The 20,183-nt window shown below is 49.1% G+C and overlaps 1 protein-coding gene and 1 long non-coding RNA gene across 3 annotated transcripts in view; both read right to left on the bottom strand.

The window, feature by feature from the left end:
• Positions 1-20,183, bottom strand: part of LOC134943778 (uncharacterized) — a 368,858-nt gene that overhangs the window by 316,540 nt on the left and 32,135 nt on the right. For both annotated transcript variants that reach the window (XR_010181747.1, XR_010181746.1), the window contains exon 2: positions 16,151-16,330. This is a non-coding gene — a long non-coding RNA (uncharacterized LOC134943778). The remainder of the gene's footprint in view (positions 1-16,150; positions 16,331-20,183) is intronic.
• On the bottom strand, positions 18,946-19,634 carry LOC134943777 (alpha/beta hydrolase domain-containing protein 17C-like). The gene has a single exon (XM_063932419.1). It carries the CDS (start codon positions 19,529-19,531, stop codon positions 18,983-18,985), a length of 549 nt encoding a protein of 182 aa, XP_063788489.1. The 5' UTR covers positions 19,532-19,634; the 3' UTR covers positions 18,946-18,982.

The raw sequence follows: 20,183 nt of genomic DNA, 5'->3' as shown, positions 1-20,183 counted from the left end.
CTGGATGTCCAACTTACACATAACTGCCCCCGGGCCAAAAGACCGTACGGTGTCGATGGCCAATTCAAAGGATAGGTAAACGACCCTACACTGGTCAGCAGGGATAGCATCATTAACCGAGGACCCCATAGGACAGGAAAGGTGTTGGATGAGGCGAAATTTGCCCGCTGTCTTTTTGGGCACTACGCCTACGGGGGACAAGACCAAATCTGGCAAGGGGGGTTCCCGGAAAGGGCCTATCATCCTCCCTAATGCCACCTCTGCCTCTACCTTGTGCCGGAGCACGTCCGGAAACTCCCGAGCCGAACGCAGGTTCGTACCCGCCCAGGGACCCACCCGTCCATGTATCGGCAAGGGGAAACCCGACGCGAAACCCAAGTGTAAAAATTGGGCGTCCAACGACCGCGGGTATCGTCGCAGCCAGGGAATGAGCGCACGAAGTCTAATTGGGGTGGGAGCTGTGGCCAGCGCCGGTGGCCGCGGGAGCGCGACTCTGTCGGGGCTGCGAGCCAAAAGCACTCCCGGTCCCAGGACTGGGGCAATCCTTAATCCCGTGTCCCCCGCCACATCTGATACAGGAGTGGCGAAAACGACATCGCCCACCCAAGTCGCATTGTGCATTATTAAAAGCGAAGCATTTTCCATGCCCCGCACGCCCTGCGCCTCCGCGAAAGCCGGCAGAACGAGCGGCAGGTCTTTTTGCCCATCGTCTTGCCGTGCCGCCGTCATCAGTGCAGGCCGAACCCTGTGTCAGTTCCGAGCACAATTCCATGTCTTTTTTACCAAAGTTATAGATCTGCCACCCGTGTTGTTTGCGTCGGAAATCCTCGTCGTAGCGCCGCCAGGCTGACTCTTTGTACTTATGGTACAGAACGTGTATGAGAAATTGATAGCGCACCACGTTCATATGTTCATCCGGGCGCGTCTCCAGGTAACACGCCGCAAAGATCAACATGCAGCGGACCCAATTCTGGTAGGACCGCAAAGCGTCCTCGCTACCCTGCCCCTTTTTCTTAGCCGAAAGCAAGGCTTTGCGATCGTCGATGGTAAGGGCAAAAATGTTAACATATTGGCCCTTACGGATACGGTCCCGGACCCGGGGCCTGAGTCCACGTTGTACCGCCGTATTGGCGCAGTGCACGGTGTCCGATTCCACCGATACTTGGGAAGCGAACGAGGTGGAATACCGACGCTCGCGTCGTCTGCGACGCTTCACCCTGTGCAAGCCACCATCTGAGGAGGACAGACCCTCCGAGGAAGTAGAGGCAAGGGAGGAATCTGTGCCCCGACGCCTGCGCCTACTGCGCTTGCCGGAAATCCTACCCGCGCTGCTGCCTATGCTAGAGGCGCTGGAGCGAGTACCCGAACCCAAGCCGCTATGGGGTGATACCGCGCTCCCCTTGGACCAGTCGGGGTCTGAGGAAGACTCACCTGGTCGAGAGGGAACACCGTCCGTCCCTCCAGCCACCGAACGACTCGTGGATACACCAGCGGACTCCATTGCCGACCCGACGTCCGTGGCTGGGGAGACAAAAGAGACATTGTTCCCCTGCTCCACCACCGGGCCCACAGCCGCCGGGAGCGGGGCAGAAGGGGGGGTAGTCGCGCCAGGAGACAGAAGCGGGATAAGGGATTGCGCAATGCTATCCGCCAAGGAAGCGGTGGGCCGCCCCAGTCCCCCGGGTACGGAGGATAACAAGGGAGCCACCGCCGACACCACAGCGGCACAAATGGCGGACAAGACGGTGGCGTCCACCAAGGGTGCAGCTGCAGGGGCAGGCGAAGTAAGAACGTACCCCCTCCGTGAGTCACGCGCCCGACGTGAGGTACGCAAACCTCCTGTCGGGAGCAAGGACCCGGAGGATCCCTCACTGTCCGGAACCATGGCACTCCTGCCTGGCTGCGCCAAACCGCGGGTAGACCGCCGACGCCTCGACCGTCTACCGATCCGAGCGTCGGCCACAGGAGGAGAAGTCGGAGAGTCGTCACCACTGGAAGGGGGGAGCGCGACGTCGGACTGAGAGCTGACCGCAGAAGCGTCGGCAGGAGACAATTGGATGCGGGGAGGGGGTGCTGGTTCTTGAGCAGCCTGCGCACGCCGCCCCCTAGTGGGGTGATTTGCCGGCAGGCGCGACCCCGGCCGGTGTCTGCCAGGTGCCGCGCGGCAACGGGCGGCGGCCGAATTACTTGCCAAGGCGGGCGCCCTGGAAGGGCCCGACGCCCCGGGCCCCACCACGGAAGGTGAGGTCGGGCGGGCAGGCACACCGCGGGCGGGCGCGGGCCGCCCCCGCACGACAGGCCCCGCACTGTCCACAACAGGTGATGCCCCCCCGCTGGCGCGGAGCGGGGGCGACGCCCCACCCCAACGCGGGAGGGCGTTGACCGCACGGGTAAGGGGGGGTAGTGGCACAGAGGGGTTATGCCTCATCTGGGCCCCCCTGCTGTGTGGCAGGTTTGCAGCACGCGCTGGCTGGCCGGACTGCCTGCGTCCGGCAGCCACGCGACCCCCCACCCGCCCACTGGGAGATACAGCTATGTTGGGGACTGGGGAGAGCCGCCGGGCCGCAGGGCGGGAGCTCCGTCTCCGCCCCACGTGACCCGTGCGGCCATCACTGGGGACTGGGGAGTGCCGCCGGGCGGGAGCTCCGCCCCCGCCCCACGTGACCCGTGCGGCCATCCGCTGTAACAAGCGGCGGGGCCAGGGACGGCAAAACACAGTCTCTGGCAAGCCGCATGAGGCTTCTCCGGCTCCCCGGCGCTCCGTCCCCCGGCGCTCGGGAGCTCGGCCGCGCACAGCCCTCGTCTCCCTAACCGCAGCAGGGCTACCCCGACCCGGCGGGACATTAGAGGAATCCAAAAGCCGGGCGGGGAGGCCAGCGCTGCGTGCAGGACGGGAACGGGGGATTAGCAACCCCGACATGGATACCAGGGAGGGGGGGGGGGCTGAGGGGTCCCAGCACGTCCAAGGAGGGAGAAATACACAGGGGAGAGGAGAGGGACAGTAGGGAATAAAAGAGTGAGGAATAGGGGTGAATGTAGAATTAGGATTATAGGAAAGATAAGGAATGCAGAGAGAGAAGGATAATGAAAGTATCAATTACTGAATGAATGGATAATACTTGCACTGCCTCACGTGAAGACACTGAAAGAGGCAGGAAATGGTGGATTGGCAACCTATATCCATGGCAGTACAGCCCCTATCCAGCCAATAGCCTCCCGGTTCCTCCATCTACGTTTCTCCCACTACAAAAACCTTAACCCCTCACAGGCCAAAGTGATGCACCGAGCAGCGCTCTGCAAGCACGGACGGTGCGTTTATGCTGCTGCTGTCATATTATATTCCTTACGCAGTCTTTCTGTACTGTGTGATGTGTGAGATACACATGGTAATTATACACCCTGTAAACTGTACTGTGCGCGATGTGTGAGATACACCTGGTAATTATACACCCTGTATACTGTACGGTGTGACGTGTGAGATACACATGGTGATTATACACCCTGTATACTGTACTGTGTGATGTGTGAGATACACCTGGTAATTATACACCCTGTATACTGTACGGTGTGACGTGTGAGATAAACATGGTGATTATACACCCTGTATACTGTACTGTGTGATGTGTGAGATACACCTGGTAATTATACACCCTGTATACTGTACTGTGTGATGTGTGAGATACACCTGGTAATTATTACACACCCTGTATACTGTACTGTGTGCGATGTGTTAGATACACATGGTGATTATACATCCTGTATACTATACTGTGCGATGTGTGAGATATACTTGGTAATTATACACCCTGTATACTGTACTGTGTGACATGTGAAATACACCTGGTAATTATACACCCTGTATACTGTACTGTGCGACGTGTGAGATACACATTGTAATTATACACCCTGTATACTGTACTGTGTGATGTGTGAGATACACATGGCATACCTCCCAACTTTGGCCGCCTCGAAAGAGGGACACATGCGCGGCGAAAAAGGGGCGTGACCTATTAATAAAGGGCGTGGATTCGCGAGCCACGCCCCCGATTTAATCACTGAGGGGGCATGCCCAGCGCACCGTGAGCCGCTGGCATACCCCCCTCTCCCTCTGTCTACAATGAGGGTCTATTCACCCACCGCTGCTCTGCTAAGCAGGGCAGCAAGAGACTGAGCCTCCCAACTGCCCCCCCACCGCGGGACACTACGGCCCGCGGGTGGGACAGCGGGACAGACCCCAAAAAACGGGACTGTCCCGCGAAAATCGGGACAGTTGGGAGGTATGACATGGTGATTATACACCCTGTATACTGTACTGTGCAACGTGTGAGATACACATAGGCCCTCATTCCGAGTTGATCGGTCGCAAGGCGAATTTAGCAGAGTTACACACGCTAAGCCGCCGCCTACTGGGAGTGAATCTTAGCTTCTTAAAATTGCGACCGATGTATTCGCAATATTGCGATTACTAACTACTTAGCAGTTTCAGAGTAGCTCCAGACTTACTCTGCCTGTGCGATCAGTTCAGTGCTTGTCGTTCCTGTTTGACGTCACAAACACACCCAGCGTTCGCCCAGGCACTCCCACCGTTTCTCCGGCCACTCCTGCGTTTTTTCCGGAAACGGTAGCGTTTTCAGCCACACGCCCCTGAAACGCCGTGTTTCCGCCCAGTAACACCCATTTCCTGTCAATCACATTACGATCGCCGGAGCGATGAAAAAGCCGTGAGTAAAATTACTTTCTACATAGCAAAGTTACTTGGCGCAGTCGCAGTGCGAACATTGCGCATGCGTACTAAGCGGATTTTCATTGCGATGCGATGAAAAATACCGAGCGAACAACTCGGAATGAGGGCCATAGTGATTATACACCCTGTATTTATGTGTGATGTGTGAAATACACATGGTAATTATAAACCCTGTACACTGTACTGTGCGATGTGTGAGATACACATGGTAATTACACACCCTGTATACTGTACTGTGTGATGTGTGAGATACACATGGTAATTATACACCCTGTATACTGTTCTCTGCGACGTGTGTGATATACTTGGTAATTATACACCCTGTATACTGTACTGTGCGATGTGTGAGATACACATGGTGATTATACACCCTGTATACTGTACTGTGCGATGTGCGAGATACACATGGTGCTTATACACCCTGTATACTGTACTGTGCAACGTGTGAGATACACATGGTGATTATACACCTTGGCCCTCATTCCGAGTTGTTCGCTCGCAAGGCGATTTTAGCAGAGTTACACACGCTAAGCCGCCGCCTACTGGGAGTGAATCTTAGCTTCTTAAAATTGCGAATGATGTATTCGCAATATTGCGATTACAAACTACTTAGCAGTTTCAGAGTAGCTTCAGACTTACTCGGCATCTGCGATCAGTTCACTGCTTGTCGTTCCTGGTTTGACGTCATAAACACACCCAGCGTTCGCCCAGACACTCCTCCGTTTCTCCAGCCACTCCCGCGTTTTTTCCGGAAACGGTAGCGTTTTTATCCACACGCCCATAAAACACCGTGTTTCCGCCCAGTAACACCCATTTCCTGTCAATCACACTACGATCGCCGGAGCGAAGAAAAAGCCGTGAGTAAAAAAACTATCTTCATAGCAAAATTACTTGGCGCAGCCGCAGTGCGAACATTGCGCATGCGTACTAAGCAGAAAAACGCTGCGATGCGAAGAAAATTACAGAGCGAACGACTCGGAATGAGGGCCCTTGTATACTGCACTGTGTGATGTGTGAGATACACCTAGTAATTATACACCCTGTATACTGTACTGTGCGATGTGTGAGATACACATGGTGATTATACACCCTGTATACTGTACTGTGCGATGTGCGAGATACACATGGTGCTTATACACCCTGTATACTGTACTGTGCGATGTGTGAGATACACATGGTGATTATACACCCTGTATACTGTACTGTGCAACCTGTGAGATACACATAGTGATTATACACCCTGTATTTATGTGTGATGTGTGAAATACACATGGTAATTATAAACCCTGTATACTGTACTGTGCGATGTGTGAGATACACATGGTAATTACACACCCTGTATACTGTACTGTGTGATGTGTGAGATACACATGGTAATTATACACCCTGTATACTGTTCTCTGCGACGTGTGTGATATACTTGGTAATTATACACCCTGTATACTGTACTGTGCGATGTGTGAGATACACATGGTGATTATACACCCTGTATACTGTACTGTGCGATGTGCGATATACACATGGTGCTTATACACCCTGTATACTGTACTGTGCAACGTGTGAGATACACATGGTGATTATACACCTTGTATACTGCACTGTGTGATGTGTGAGATACACCTGGTAATTATACACCCTGTATACTGTACTGTGCGATGTGTGAGATACACATGGTGATTATACACCCTGTATACTGGTGTGCGATGTGCGAGATACACATGGTGATTATACACCCTGTATACTGTACTGTGCAACGTGTGAGATACACATAGTGATTATACACCCTGTATACTGTACTGTGTGACGTGTGATATACACATGGTGATTATACACCCTGTATATTCTGTACTGTGTGATGTATGAGATACACATGGTAATTATACACCCTGTAAACTGTACTGTGCGCGATGTGTGAGATACACCTGGTAATTTTAGAGATGTGCACTTGAAATTTTTCGGGTTTTGTGTTTTGGTTTTGGGTTCGGTTCCGCGGCCGTGTTTTGGGTTCGACCGCGTTTTGGCAAAACCTCACCGAATTTTTTTTGTCGGATTCGGGTGTGTTTTGGATTCGGGTGTTTTTTTTTAAAAAACACTAAAAAACAGCTTAAATCATAGAATTTGGGGGTCATTTTGATCCCAAAGTATTATTAACCTCAAAAACCATAATTTACACTCATTTTCAGTCTATTCTGAATACCTCACACCTCACAATATTATTTTTAGTCCTAAAATTTGCACCTAGGTCGCTGGATGACTAAGCTAAGCGACCCTAGTGGCCGACACAAACACCGCGCCCATCTAGGAGTGGCACTGCAGTGTCACGCAGGATGTCCCTTCCAAAAAACCCTCCCCAAACAGCACATGACGCAAAGAAAAAAAGAGGCGCAATGAGGTAGCTGTGTGAGTAAGATAAGCGACCCTAGTGGCCGACACAAACACCGGGCCCATCTAGGAGTGGCACTGCAGTGTCACGCAGGATGTCCCTTCCAAAAAACCCTCCCCAAACAGCACATGACGCAAAGAAAAAAAGAGGCGCAATGAGGTAGCTGTGTGAGTAAGATAAGCGACCCTAGTGGCCGACACAAACACCGGGCCCATCTAGGAGTGGCACTGCAGTGTCACGCAGGATGGCCCTTCCAAAAAACCCTCCCCAAACAGCACATGACGCAAAGAAAAAAAGAGGCGCAATGAGGTAGCTGTGTGAGTAAGATATGCGACCCTAGTGGCCGACACAAACACCGGGCCCATCTAGGAGTGGCACTGCAGTGTCACGCAGGATGGCCCTTCCAAAAAACCCTCCCCAAACAGCACATGACGCAAAGAAAAAAAGAGGCGCAATGAGGTAGCTGTGTGAGTAAGATAAGCGACCCTAGTGGCCGACACAAACACCGGGCCCATCTAGGAGTGGCACTGCAGTGTCACGCAGGATGGCCCTTCCAAAAAACCCTCCCCAAACAGCACATGACGCAAAGAAAAAAAGAGGCGCAATGAGGTAGCTGTGTGAGTAAGCTAAGCGACCCTAATGGCCGACACAAACACCGGGCCCATCTAGGAGTGGCACTGCAGTGTCACGCAGGATGTCCATTCCAAAAAACCCTCCCCAAACAGCACATGACACAAAGAAAAAAAAAGGCGCAATGAGGTAGCTGTGTGAGTAAGATAAGCGACCCTAGTGGCCGACACAAACACCGGGCCCATCTAGGAGTGGCACTGCAGTGTCACGCAGGATGTCCCTTCCAAAAAACCCTCCCCAAACAGCACATGACGCAAAGAAAAAAAGAGGCGCAATGAGGTAGCTGTGTGAGTAAGATAAGCGACCCTAGTGGCCGACACAAACACCGGGCCCATCTAGGAGTGGCACTGCAGTGTCACGCAGGATGTCCCTTCCAAAAAACCCTCCCCAAACAGCACATGACGCAAAGAAAAAAAGAGGCGCAATGAGGTAGCTGTGTGAGTAAGATAAGCGACCCTAGTGGCCGACACAAACACCGGGCCCATCTAGGAGTGGCACTGCAGTGTCACGCAGGATGGCCCTTCCAAAAAACCCTCCCCAAACAGCACATGACGCAAAGAAAAAAAGAGGCGCAATGAGGTAGCTGTGTGAGTAAGATAAGCGACCCTAGTGGCCAACACAAACACCGGGCCCATCTAGGAGTGGCACTGCAGTGTCACGCAGGATGGCCCTTCCAAAAAACATTCCACAAACAGCACATGATGCAAAGAAAAATTAAAGAAAAAAGAGGTGCAAGATGGAATTGTCCTTGGGCCCTCCCACCCACCCTTATGTTGTATAAACAGGACATGCACACTTTAACCAACCCATCATTTCAGTGACAGGGTCTGCCACACGACTGTGACTGAAATGACGGGTTGGTTTGGACCCCCACCAAAAAAGAAGCAATTAATCTCTCCTTGCACACATTGGCTCTACAGAGGCAAGATGTCCACCTCATCATCATCCTCCGATATATCACCGTGTACATCCCCCTCCTCACAGATTATCAATTCGTCCACACTGGAATCCACCATCTCAGCTCCCTGTGTACTTTGTGGAGGCAATTGCTGCTGGTCAATGTCTCCACGGAGGAATTGATTATAATTCATTTTAATTAACATCATCTTCTCCACATTTTCTGGATGTAACCTCGTACGCCGATTGCTGACAAGGTGAGCGGCGGCACTAAACACTCTTTCGGAGTACACACTTGTGGGAGGGCAACTTAGGTAGAATAAAGCCAGTTTGTGCAAGGGCCTCCAAATTGCCTCTTTTTCCTGCCAGTATAAATACGGACTGTGTGACGTGCCTACTTGGATGCGGTCACTCATATAATCCTCCACCATTCTTTCAATGTTGAGAGAATCATATGCAGTGACAGTGGACGACATGTCCGTAATCGTTGTCAGGTCCTTCAGTCCGGACCAGATGTCAGCATCAGCAGTCGCTCCAGACTGCCCTGCATCACCGCCAGCGGGTGGGCTCGGAATTCTGAGCCTTTTCCTCGCACCCCCAGTTGCGGGAGAATGTGAAGGAGGAGATGTTGACAGGTCGCGTTCCGCTTGACTTGACAATTTTCTCACCAGCAGGTCTTTCAACCCCAGCAGACTTGTGTCTGCCGGAAAGAGAGATCCAAGGTAGGCTTTAAATCTAGGATCGAGCACGGTGGCCAAAATGTAGTGCTCTGATTTCAACAGATTGACCACCCGTGAATCCTTGTTAAGCGAATTAAGGGCTCCATCCACAAGTCCCACATGCCTAGCGGAATCGCTCCGTGTTAGCTCCTCCTTCAATGTCTCCAGCTTCTTCTGCAAAAGCCTGATGAGGGGAATGACCTGACTCAGGCTGGCAGTGTCTGAACTGACTTCACGTGTGGCAAGTTCAAAGGGCATCAGAACCTTGCACAACGTTGAAATCATTCTCCACTGCGCTTGAGACAGGTGCATTCCACCTCCTATATCGTGCTCAATTGTATAGGCTTGAATGGCCTTTTGCTGCTCCTCCAACCTCTGAAGCATATAGAGGGTTGAATTCCACCTCGTTACCACTTCTTGCTTCAGATGATGGCAGGGCAGGTTCAGTAGTTTTTGGTGGTGCTCCAGTCTTCTGTACGTGGTGCCTGTACGCCGAAAGTGTCCCGCAATTCTTCTGGCCACCGACAGCATCTCTTGCATGCCCCTGTCGTTTTTTAAAAAATTCTGCACCACCAAATTCAAGGTATGTGCAAAACATGGGACGTGCTGGAATTTGCCCATATTTAATGCACACACAATATTGCTGGCGTTGTCCGATGCCACAAATCCACAGGAGAGTCCAATTGGGGTAAGCCATTCCGCGATGATCTTCCTCAGTTGCCGTAAGAGGTTTTCAGCTGTGTGCGTATTCTGGAAACCGGTGATACAAAGCGTAGCCTGCCTAGGAAAGAGTTGGCGTTTGCGAGATGCTGCTACTGGTGCCGCCGTTGCTGTTCTTGCGGCGGGAGTCCATACATCTACCCAGTGGGCTGTCACAGTCATATAGTCCTGACCCTGCCCTGCTCCACTTGTCCACATGTCTGTGGTTAAGTGGACATTGGGTACAACTGCATTTTTTAGGACACTGGTGAGTCTTTTTCTGACGTCCGTGTACATTCTCGGTATCGCCTGCCTAGAGAAGTGGAACCTAGATGGTATTTGGTAACGGGGGCACACTGCCTCAATAAATTGTCTAGTTCCCTGTGAACTAACGGCGGATACCGGACGCACGTCTAACACCAACATAGTTGTCAAGGCCTCAGTTATCCGCTTTGCAGCAGGATGACTGCTGTGATATTTCATCTTCCTCGCAAAGGACTGTTGAACAGTCAATTGCTTACTGGAAGTAGTACAAGTGGGCTTACGACTTCCCCTCTGGGATGACCATCGACTCCCAGCAGCAACAACAGCAGCGCCAGCAGCAGTAGGCGTTACACGCAAGGATGCATCGGAGGAATCCCAGGCAGGAGAGGAATCATCAGAATTGCCAGTGACATGGCCTGCAGGACTATTGGCATTCCTGGGGAAGGAGGAAATTGACACTGAGGGAGTTGGTGGGGTGGTTTGCGTGAGCTTGGTTACAAGAGGAAGGGATTTACTGGTCAGTGGACTGCTTCCGCTGTCGGCCAAAGTTTTTGAACTTGTCACTGACTTATTATGAATGCGCTGCAGGTGACGTATAAGGGAGGATGTTCCGAGGTGGTTAACGTCCTTACCCCTACTTATTACAGCTTGACAAAGGGAACACACGGCTTGACAAATGTTGTCCGCATTTCTGGTGAAATACTTCCACACCGAAGAGCTGATTTTTTTGGTATTTTCACCAGGCATGTCAACGGCCATATTCCTCCCACAGACAACAGGTGTCTCCCCGGGTGCCTGACTTAAACAAACCACCTCACCATCAGAATCCTCCTGGTCAATTTCCTACCCAGCGCCAGCAACACCCATATCCTCCCCATCCTGGTCTACTTCAACACTGACATCTTCAATCTGACTATCAGGAACTGGACTGCGGGTGCTCCTTCCAGCACTTGCAGGGGGCGTGCAAATGGTGGAAGGCGCATGCTCTTCACGTCCAGTGTTGGGAAGGTCAGGCATCGCAACCGACACAATTGGACTCTCCTTGTGGATTTGGGATTTCGAAGAACGCACAGTTCTTTGCTGTGCTTTTTCCAGCTTGAGTCTTTTCATTTTTCTAGCGAGAGGCTGAGTGCTTCCATCCTCATGTGAAGCTGAACCACTAGCCATGAACATAGGCCAGGGCCTCAGCCGTTCCTTGCCACTCCGTGTGGTAAATGGCATATTGGCAAGTTTACGCTTCTCCTCCGACAATTTTATTTTAGGTTTTGGAGTCCTTTTTTTACTGATATTTGGTGTTTTGGATTTGACATGCTCTGTACTATGACATTGGGCATCGGCCTTGGCAGACGACGTTGCTGGCATTTCATCGTCTCGGCCATGACTAGTGGCAGCAGCTTCAGCACGAGGTGGAAGTGGATCTTGATCTTTCCCTAATTTTGGAACCTCAACATTTTTGTTCTCCATATTTTAATAGGCACAACTAAAAGGCACCTCAGGTAAACAATGGAGATGGATGGATACTAGTATACAATTATGGATGGACTGCCGAGTGCCGACACAGAGGTAGCTACAGCCGTGGACTACCGTACTGTACTGTGTCTGCTGCTAATATAGACTGGTTGATAATGAGATGTAGTATGTATGTATAAAGAAGAAAGAAAAAAAACCACGGGTAGGTGGTATACAATTATGGACGGACTGCCGAGTGCCGACACAGAGGTAGCTACAGCCGTGGACTACCGTACTGTACTGTGTCTGCTGCTAATATAGACTGGATGATAATGAGATGTAGTATGTATAAAGAAGAAAGAAAAAAACCACGGGTAGGTGGTATTCAATTATGGATGGACTGCCGAGTGCCGACACAGAGGTAGCTACAGCCGTGGACTACCGTACTGTACTGTGTCTGCTGCTAATATAGACTGGTTGATAATGAGATGTAGTATGTATGTATAAAGAAGAAAGAAAAAAAAACCACGGGTAGGTGGTATACAATTATGGACGGACTGCCGAGAGCCGACACAGAGGTAGCTACAGCCGTGGACTACCGTACTGTACTGTGTCTGCTGCTAATATAGACTGGATGATAATGAGATGTAGTATGTATAAAGAAGAAAGAAAAAAAAACCACGGGTAGGTGGTATACAATTATGGACGGACTGCCGAGTGCCGACACAGAGGTAGCTACAGCCGTGGACTACCGTACTGTACTGTGTCTGCTGCTAATATAGACTGGATGATAATGAGATGTAGTATGTATAAAGAAGAAAGAAAAAAAAACCACGGGTAGGTGGTATACAATTATGGATGGACTGCCGAGTGCCGACACAGAGGTAGCTACAGCCGTGGACTACCGTACTGTACTGTGTCTGCTGCTAATATAGACTGGATGATAATGAGATGTAGTATGTATAAAGAAGAAAAAAAAAAACCACGGATAGGTGGTATACAATTATGGATGGACTGCCGAGTGCCGACACAGAGGTAGCTACAGCCGTGGACTACCGTACTGTACTGTGTCTGCTGCTAATATAGACTGGATGATAATGAGATGTAGTATGTATAAAGAAGAAAGAAAAAAAAACCACGGGTAGGTGGTATACAATTATGGACGGACTGCCGAGTGCCGACACAGAGGTAGCTACAGCCGTGGACTACCGTACTGTACTGTGTCTGCTGCTAATATAGACTGGATGATAATGAGATGTAGTATGTATAAAGAAGAAAAAAAAAACCACGGGTAGGTGGTATACAATTATGGATGGACTGCCGAGTGCCGACACAGAGGTAGCTACAGCCGTGGACTACCGTACTGTACTGTGTCTGCTGCTAATATAGACTGGTTGATAATGAGATGTAGTATGTATGTATAAAGAAGAAAGAAAAAAAAACCACGGGTAGGTGGTATACAATTATGGACGGACTGCCGAGTGCCGACACAGAGGTAGCTACAGCCGTGGACTACCGTACTGTACTGTGTCTGCTGCTAATATAGACTGGATGATAATGAGATGTAGTATGTATAAAGAAGAAAGAAAAAAAAACCACGGGTAGGTGGTATACAATTATGGACGGACTGTCGAGTGCCGACACAGAGGTAGCTACAGCCGTGGACTACCGTACTGTACTGTGTCTGCTGCTAATATAGACTGGATGATAATGAGATGTAGTATGTATAAAGAAGAAAGAAAAAAAAACCACGGGTAGGTGGTATACAATTATGGATGGACTGCCGAGTGCCGACACAGAGGTAGCTACAGCCGTGGACTACCGTACTGTACTGTGTCTGCTGCTAATATAGACTGGATGATAATGAGATGTAGTATGTATAAAGAAGAAAAAAAAAACCACGGGTAGGTGGTATACAATTATGGATGGACTGCCGAGTGCCGACACAGAGGTAGCTACAGCCGTGGACTACCGTACTGTACTGTGTCTGCTGCTAATATAGACTGGATGATAATGAGATGTAGTATGTATAAAGAAGAAAGAAAAAAAAAACCACGGGTAGGTGGTATACAATTATGGATGGACTGCCGAGTGCCGACACAGAGGTAGCTACAGCCGTGAACTACCGTACTGTGTCTGCTGCGACTGGATGATAAATAATGATATAAAAAATATATATATATCACTACTGCAGCCGGACAGGTATATATTATATAATGACGGACCTGCTGGACACTGTCTGTCAGCAGAATTAGTTTTTTATAGAATAAAAAAACACCACACAAGTCACACGACGAGTGTTTAACTTTTTCAGGCAATCACAATATAGTATACTATACTGGTGGTCAGTGTGGTCAGGTCACTGGTCAGTCACACTGGCAGTGGCACTCCTGCAGCAAAAGTGTGCACTGTTTAATTTTAATAATATGTACTCCTGGCTCCTGCTATAACCTATAACTGCTCCCCAGTCTCCCCCACAATTAAGCTGTGTGAGCACAGTCAGATATTATACATAGATGATGCAGCACACTGGGCTGAGCACAGATATGGTATGTGACTGAGTCACTGTGTATCGTTTTTTTCAGGCAGAGAACGGATTATATTAAATAAAACTGCACTGGTGGTCACTGGTCAGTGGTCAGTCACTAGTAAACTCTGCACTCTCTAGTACTCCTAAGCTCCAGTAAATCAAGTGTCTCTGTCTCAATCTCACTCTCTCTCTTCTAATCTAAATGGAGAGGACGCCAGCCACGTCCTCTCCCTATCAATCTCAATGCACGTGTGAAAATGGCGGCGACGCGCGGCTCCTTATATAGAATCCGAGTCTCGCGATAGAATCCGAGCCTCGCGAGAATCCGACAGCGTCATGATGACGTTCGGGCGCGCTCGGGTTAACCGAGCAAGGCGGGAAGATCCGAGTCGCTCGGATCCGTGTAAAAAAAGCTGAAGTTCGGGCGGGTTCGGATTCCGAGGAACCGAACCCGCTCATCTCTACTAAATGTAGTATAGGGGTCTATTCATGAAGCAGTGAAAAGTGTGGAGAAGTGAGCTAGTGGAGAAGTTGCACATGGCAACCAATCAGCATTGAAATAACATTTATAATTTGCATACTATACAATTGTACAGAGCAGCTGATTGGTTGCCATGGGCAACTTCTCTACAGGCTCACTTCTCCACACTTTTCACTGCTTCATGAATAGACTGGAAACATGGAAGAAATGCATTGTGTAACATGCAATGCTGCTCATATAGAAGGTCACATACAGGACTTCGGCAGAGCAATGTTGGACAATGAATCTACTGTTGGTAATGAGCCCAGTGTAATCTATCTGCAGAAGTAGCCTCAATGTCATACACCCTCCCACTGCAGCTACGCAGGCTCCCGCAGCCCAACAACTTGTTGCCCATCTTATAATACATTGTGGCGTCTGTAGTGAGGAGAGTGCGCAGACATCGGGGTCACTTGCTCACACAGGCAGAGCATTGCTCACCAATGTGAGCATGTGGGAGCGGCAGCAGCAGATGCAGGATGTTACGACACTGGCAAGAGACACAGGGCCACAGCCCCCAGAAAGTAAGCTCTGGGGACAAGGTTTCTGGTAGGGAATTATCCTGTAAGTTTTTCGATCAGAAAAGACTGATGGACTCTAATTGGATTAGCATTCGGTATAAAATGGGATGGGTTCGGTATGCTATCCCGGTGGTCGTGATGCTGGCGGTCACATGACCAACATCTACATCTTGACATTGAAGATCCCAACGGTGGAAGGGGTAAGTATGTTTTCTCAACCCTACCCTAACCCTCTGGGGCTGGCAGCTAGGGCTAATCTCCCCCAGTGCCAAACTCTAACTACCCCGGGCCCTAATACTAAAGCTATCCCCAATACTTACCTTCAGGATGTCAGTGGTCGGTATTCCAGCGCAGGTGTACCGAGTGGTGTTGGGATTCCGGCATCAGTCACATGACCGCCGACATCCCGTCCATCGGAAATACTGCAGGCATCCCACTGGGATACACATACAAACTGATTGGGCCAACAGAGCTGGGGGTGTATTTACTAAAGTTTGATTTTTATTGATTTCAAATTGGGAGGAATCAATCTAAAGGGATGTTGTGTTCCAGGGGCTAAAACACACATTTACTAACATTGGAAAATGAATATAAAAAGATTATCTGACACAATTTCCATTTAGATGGATTTCCAACAGATGAAAATTGGAGGAAATGGACATTTATTAAATATACCCCTAGTGTTTCCCTGACAAAGCGCACCTGGGGGCCAATCCTGGCTCTGCCTGCTCCCAGCACATACTAAATCCCACAGATAACCTACAGCTTAGTATAAAAACACAGCATTGTCTTACTTGGTGAAGGCATCCCAAGAGTAGGTCCTCCGGACGTTAGGATAGACCATCCGCACCCCTGACATTAGCGGGGCATGCAGAATTACTGCTGCACATTGGTATCGTGTGGCAAGGTCAACGGTAGGTGCCGTCCCAATGCTCTCCCCATACAAGATTATATTTTCCGCCGGGACTCCGTATCTGTAGAGATAAAGCAGAAAATGTAGTAATCTCTAATTACATCATTTCTATTGTAGTTCCTTATGGGACACTTCTATATAAAGGCTTTATATCTGAACTAGGTAAATGAATGGATCACTTATATAAGTGATAGGAAGTGTATGTGTGGAACAGGACTACATAGGTTATGCACATTTACCTAGTTACAGGCAGATTGGACCACTAAGGAGCTAGGGGAGGGGTGCATCCAGTCACATTGGGAGGAAATCCCTCTATGCCGCTAGATAGAAGGGGGAGCCCAATAATGCAACATACTCTTACAGCACAATACATATGGCAGTGCATCCTATTAGGCAGAAGAGCAGAGGAAAGTGTCACCTCCTGATTCTGCAGTAGTTACATCATTTGGCTAAGTCACTATAATGCCAGCAACATATATATTTTATATATATACATATATATATATATATATATATATATATACAGATCCCTGCACTCTCACGCAGCTCTGCCTGCAACTGGGGTGCCAATCAGAGTCTGACCCACATAGAGGGGTGGGACCCATAGTACAATACAGGATTATCCACCTAGTGGAACAGATAGCACTCTCCAGACTTTACTTCAATAAATCAGCAAAGAAAGTATTTAATGTAAAGGTAATCTCACAGTTCAAAGGTAATATCCATTTCCGACGTTTCGGTCCACACCAGCACCTTTGTCAAGGAGTTACAGCGTGGTCAAAGCAGTCAGCATCACACCAAAAAGTCAACATAGTAGGTAACTGTTATACAGAGATATTGCCTCACCGGCCCCCATTAAATAACCAGCATATAGGCGCCAGTCCCGCCCCCACACTTGCAGGAAGTGGGGTGGAACGCATGGCTGAGACGCAGACATCACTTCCTTGTTCACAGGAAGCATGCTGCGTCCGTCTAGTTGAGTGTTGCATCGGGCGCGCCGTGGAACGCAATCCGGAAGTGGGGAGAACCATGTGCTGGAACGCACGCGTCACATCCGGGGTTTACCGGAGGTGAGCTGCGTCCGTCTTTTCAGTATCCACAGCCGTGATCACCACTGATCACGGAGTAACACATCATTATTGTGGTTTAATACACTAGAGTGCGTCACTGGTATTAGGGCAAAATACAGGTTAGCACATCATTATTATATTGGTTTATTGCACTGGAGTGTGTCACTAGTTATTGGGCAGATGTGGAACCAGCAGCGATGGGAAAATTACCCACCGCGATCCATCAGCATAGTGGTTTAATATTTAATTGGAGTACATCACTGGTATTAGGGCAAATACAGGTTAACACATCATTATATTGGTTTATTGCACTCGAGTGCGTCACTGGTTATTGGGCAGATGTGAAACCGGCAGCGATGGGGAAATTTACCCCCCCCCCCCCGCGATCCAGTTCATAATCTGCCTCACCCACCACGGATGTAGTTCACACAGGGCATTACTCATAATATAAACATTATTTCATCAAATTCCGATTCTAGCTGGGAATAACAGAGGCCGGTGTGGTCACTGTATTGGTGCTATACCATAATACAAAAATAATAATAATAGGCATAAAAGATGGACAGGCAACAACATAATGAGAAACAAGAGAAATATACATAGTTAGTCCCACAGCCGGTGGAATATTAACATCTACAATCGTGTGGCTGAAACAAGTGTATCATCTAAGTTATCTCAATAGAGTTCATTAGTCTATTTCAAAAAGATAGATAAAGGGTTATTTTCATTCATTCCTTCCTTTTGGTGCTATCGTGTCCAGTTTGTGTATCCACAGGCTTTCTCGTTTTCTAAGCAAGAGAGCACGGTCATGATGTGCTAACCTGTATATTGCCCTAATACCAGTGACGCACTCTAGTGTATTAAATCACTATAATGATGTGTTACTCCGTGATCAGCGGTGATCACGGCTGTGGATACTGAAAAGATGAACGCAGCTCACTTCCGGTAAACCCCGGATGTGACGCGTGCGTTCCAGCACATGGTTCTCCCCACTTCCGGATTGCGTTCCACGGCACGCCCGATGCAACACTCAACTAGACGGATGCAGCACGCTTCCTGTGAACAAGGAAGTGATGTCTGCGTCTCAGCCATGCGTTTCATCCCACTTCCTGCAAGTGTGGGGGCGGGACCGGCGCCTATATGCTGGTTATTTAATGGGGGCCGGTGAGGCAATATCTCTGTATAACAGTTACCTACTATGTTGACTTTTTGCTGTGATGCTGACTGCTTTGACCATGCTGTAACTCCTTGACAAAGGTCCTGGTGTGGACCGAAACTTCGGAAATGGATATTACTTTTGAACTGTGAGATTACCTTTACATTAAATACTTTCTTTTTAGATTTATTGAAGTAAAGTTTGGAGAGTGCTATCTGTTCCACTAGGTGGATAATCCTGTATTATATATATATATATATATATATATATATATATATATATTATACACCCATTGTCTCTATGCAAGCAATCCCAATACACCAATTACATTTATATAACCAGTTCATGTGGGGGAGAGGAGTATATAAACTAATAGGAGCACAATACACAGCATATACATTCACCCTATGCAGTAAATAGTAGCCCTTAGTGTAGCATATCCCTCACATACATACAGGACAGAGGCTATGTGAGGGCTGGAGAAGACTCATACATCCCAGTCATACAGTACATACCGGGTCCTCAGGGCGTGCCAGGCTGCCTCGATGTCTGCATATGCATTCTTCTCGCTTGGCTTTCCGCTGCTCACCCCATAGCCTGAGTAGTCATACGAGAAGATATTGCACTTGATCTTGGAGCCCAGGGCAAGGTAGCGGCTGCATATCTTGCCTAGGTCAACAGCACAGTCGTGAGAGTAGAGGAGGGTGTAGCGGCTCCCAGGGACGCAGCGGACATACATACAGGCCAGGCTATTACCCCGCTTGGTGGTACAGCGGAACATCTCTACAGCGTCCTGCTTCTGCTGGGAATGTGGCCAGTTAGCCCCCTCTGACAGTTGCAGATTGCATACCGGAGGTAGAGAGACTGTGGGGTCCACCTGCTTATCCTGCGCCAGGTCCTGGGCTGCGGGGGCCTCAATCTCACGTAGCGTGTACGTAGGCTCCGGGGGGTGAAAGGCCAGTTTGGCAATAATACGGTTCAGCCGCGGAGGGCAGCAAAAGATCGAACAAAGCCTCCTCCACGAGAGGCCGTACATCCTCAGAGAGGGGTGTTGGGCCCGGTCCTAACAGTCTGGACACTGGGCACTGATCTTATTAATTGTAAATATAACTGTAAATAAAATACAGAGAACAACTGAATTAACAGCTCTGATAAATACGCGACTTCTCACACTGATGTCTGAGAAGCAACTACTCTCTCTGAGTAACAGCCAAGTGGATAAGAGGTTATGACACAATTGTGACATGACAGACACTACCTGCCCCTGACCAGGGCTTCATTGTCACAGACACTACCTGCCCCTGACCAGGGCTGCATTGTGACATCACAGACACTACCTGCACCTGACCAGGGCTGCATTGTGACATCACAGACACTACCTGCCCCTGACCAGGGCTGCATTGTGACATCACAGACGCTACCTGTACCTGAGCAGGGCTGCATTGTGACATCCAGGAACTTCATGACGGCTCTATTGCGGGAGGTCCCTAATACTAAGTATAAGTCCAGGGCATGAACCTCACAAAGTCGGCTCAGGCCAACCACCCCAGGACAGCATACCATTGAAATACTATAGTGTTAATATGTGTTAATAAGAAAGATGCAGGAGCTATGTGTTAGAAATTGATACAAAAATGAGGGTGTTAGTAAAATATTTAAAAGAGTAGTATTAGTGGTAAAATAAGAAT

The sequence above is a fragment of the Pseudophryne corroboree genome, chromosome 7, assembly GCF_028390025.1.
Source record: "Pseudophryne corroboree isolate aPseCor3 chromosome 7, aPseCor3.hap2, whole genome shotgun sequence".
NCBI classification, from domain to species: domain Eukaryota; kingdom Metazoa; phylum Chordata; class Amphibia; order Anura; family Myobatrachidae; genus Pseudophryne; species Pseudophryne corroboree.
This window is presented reverse-complemented; position numbering and strand designations above follow the sequence as displayed.

Coding starts and splice junctions, on each gene's coding strand:
- LOC134943777 (XM_063932419.1), bottom strand. CDS start 19,531: ATGTACGGCCTCTCGTGGAGGAGGCTTTGTTCGATCTTTTGCTGCCCT.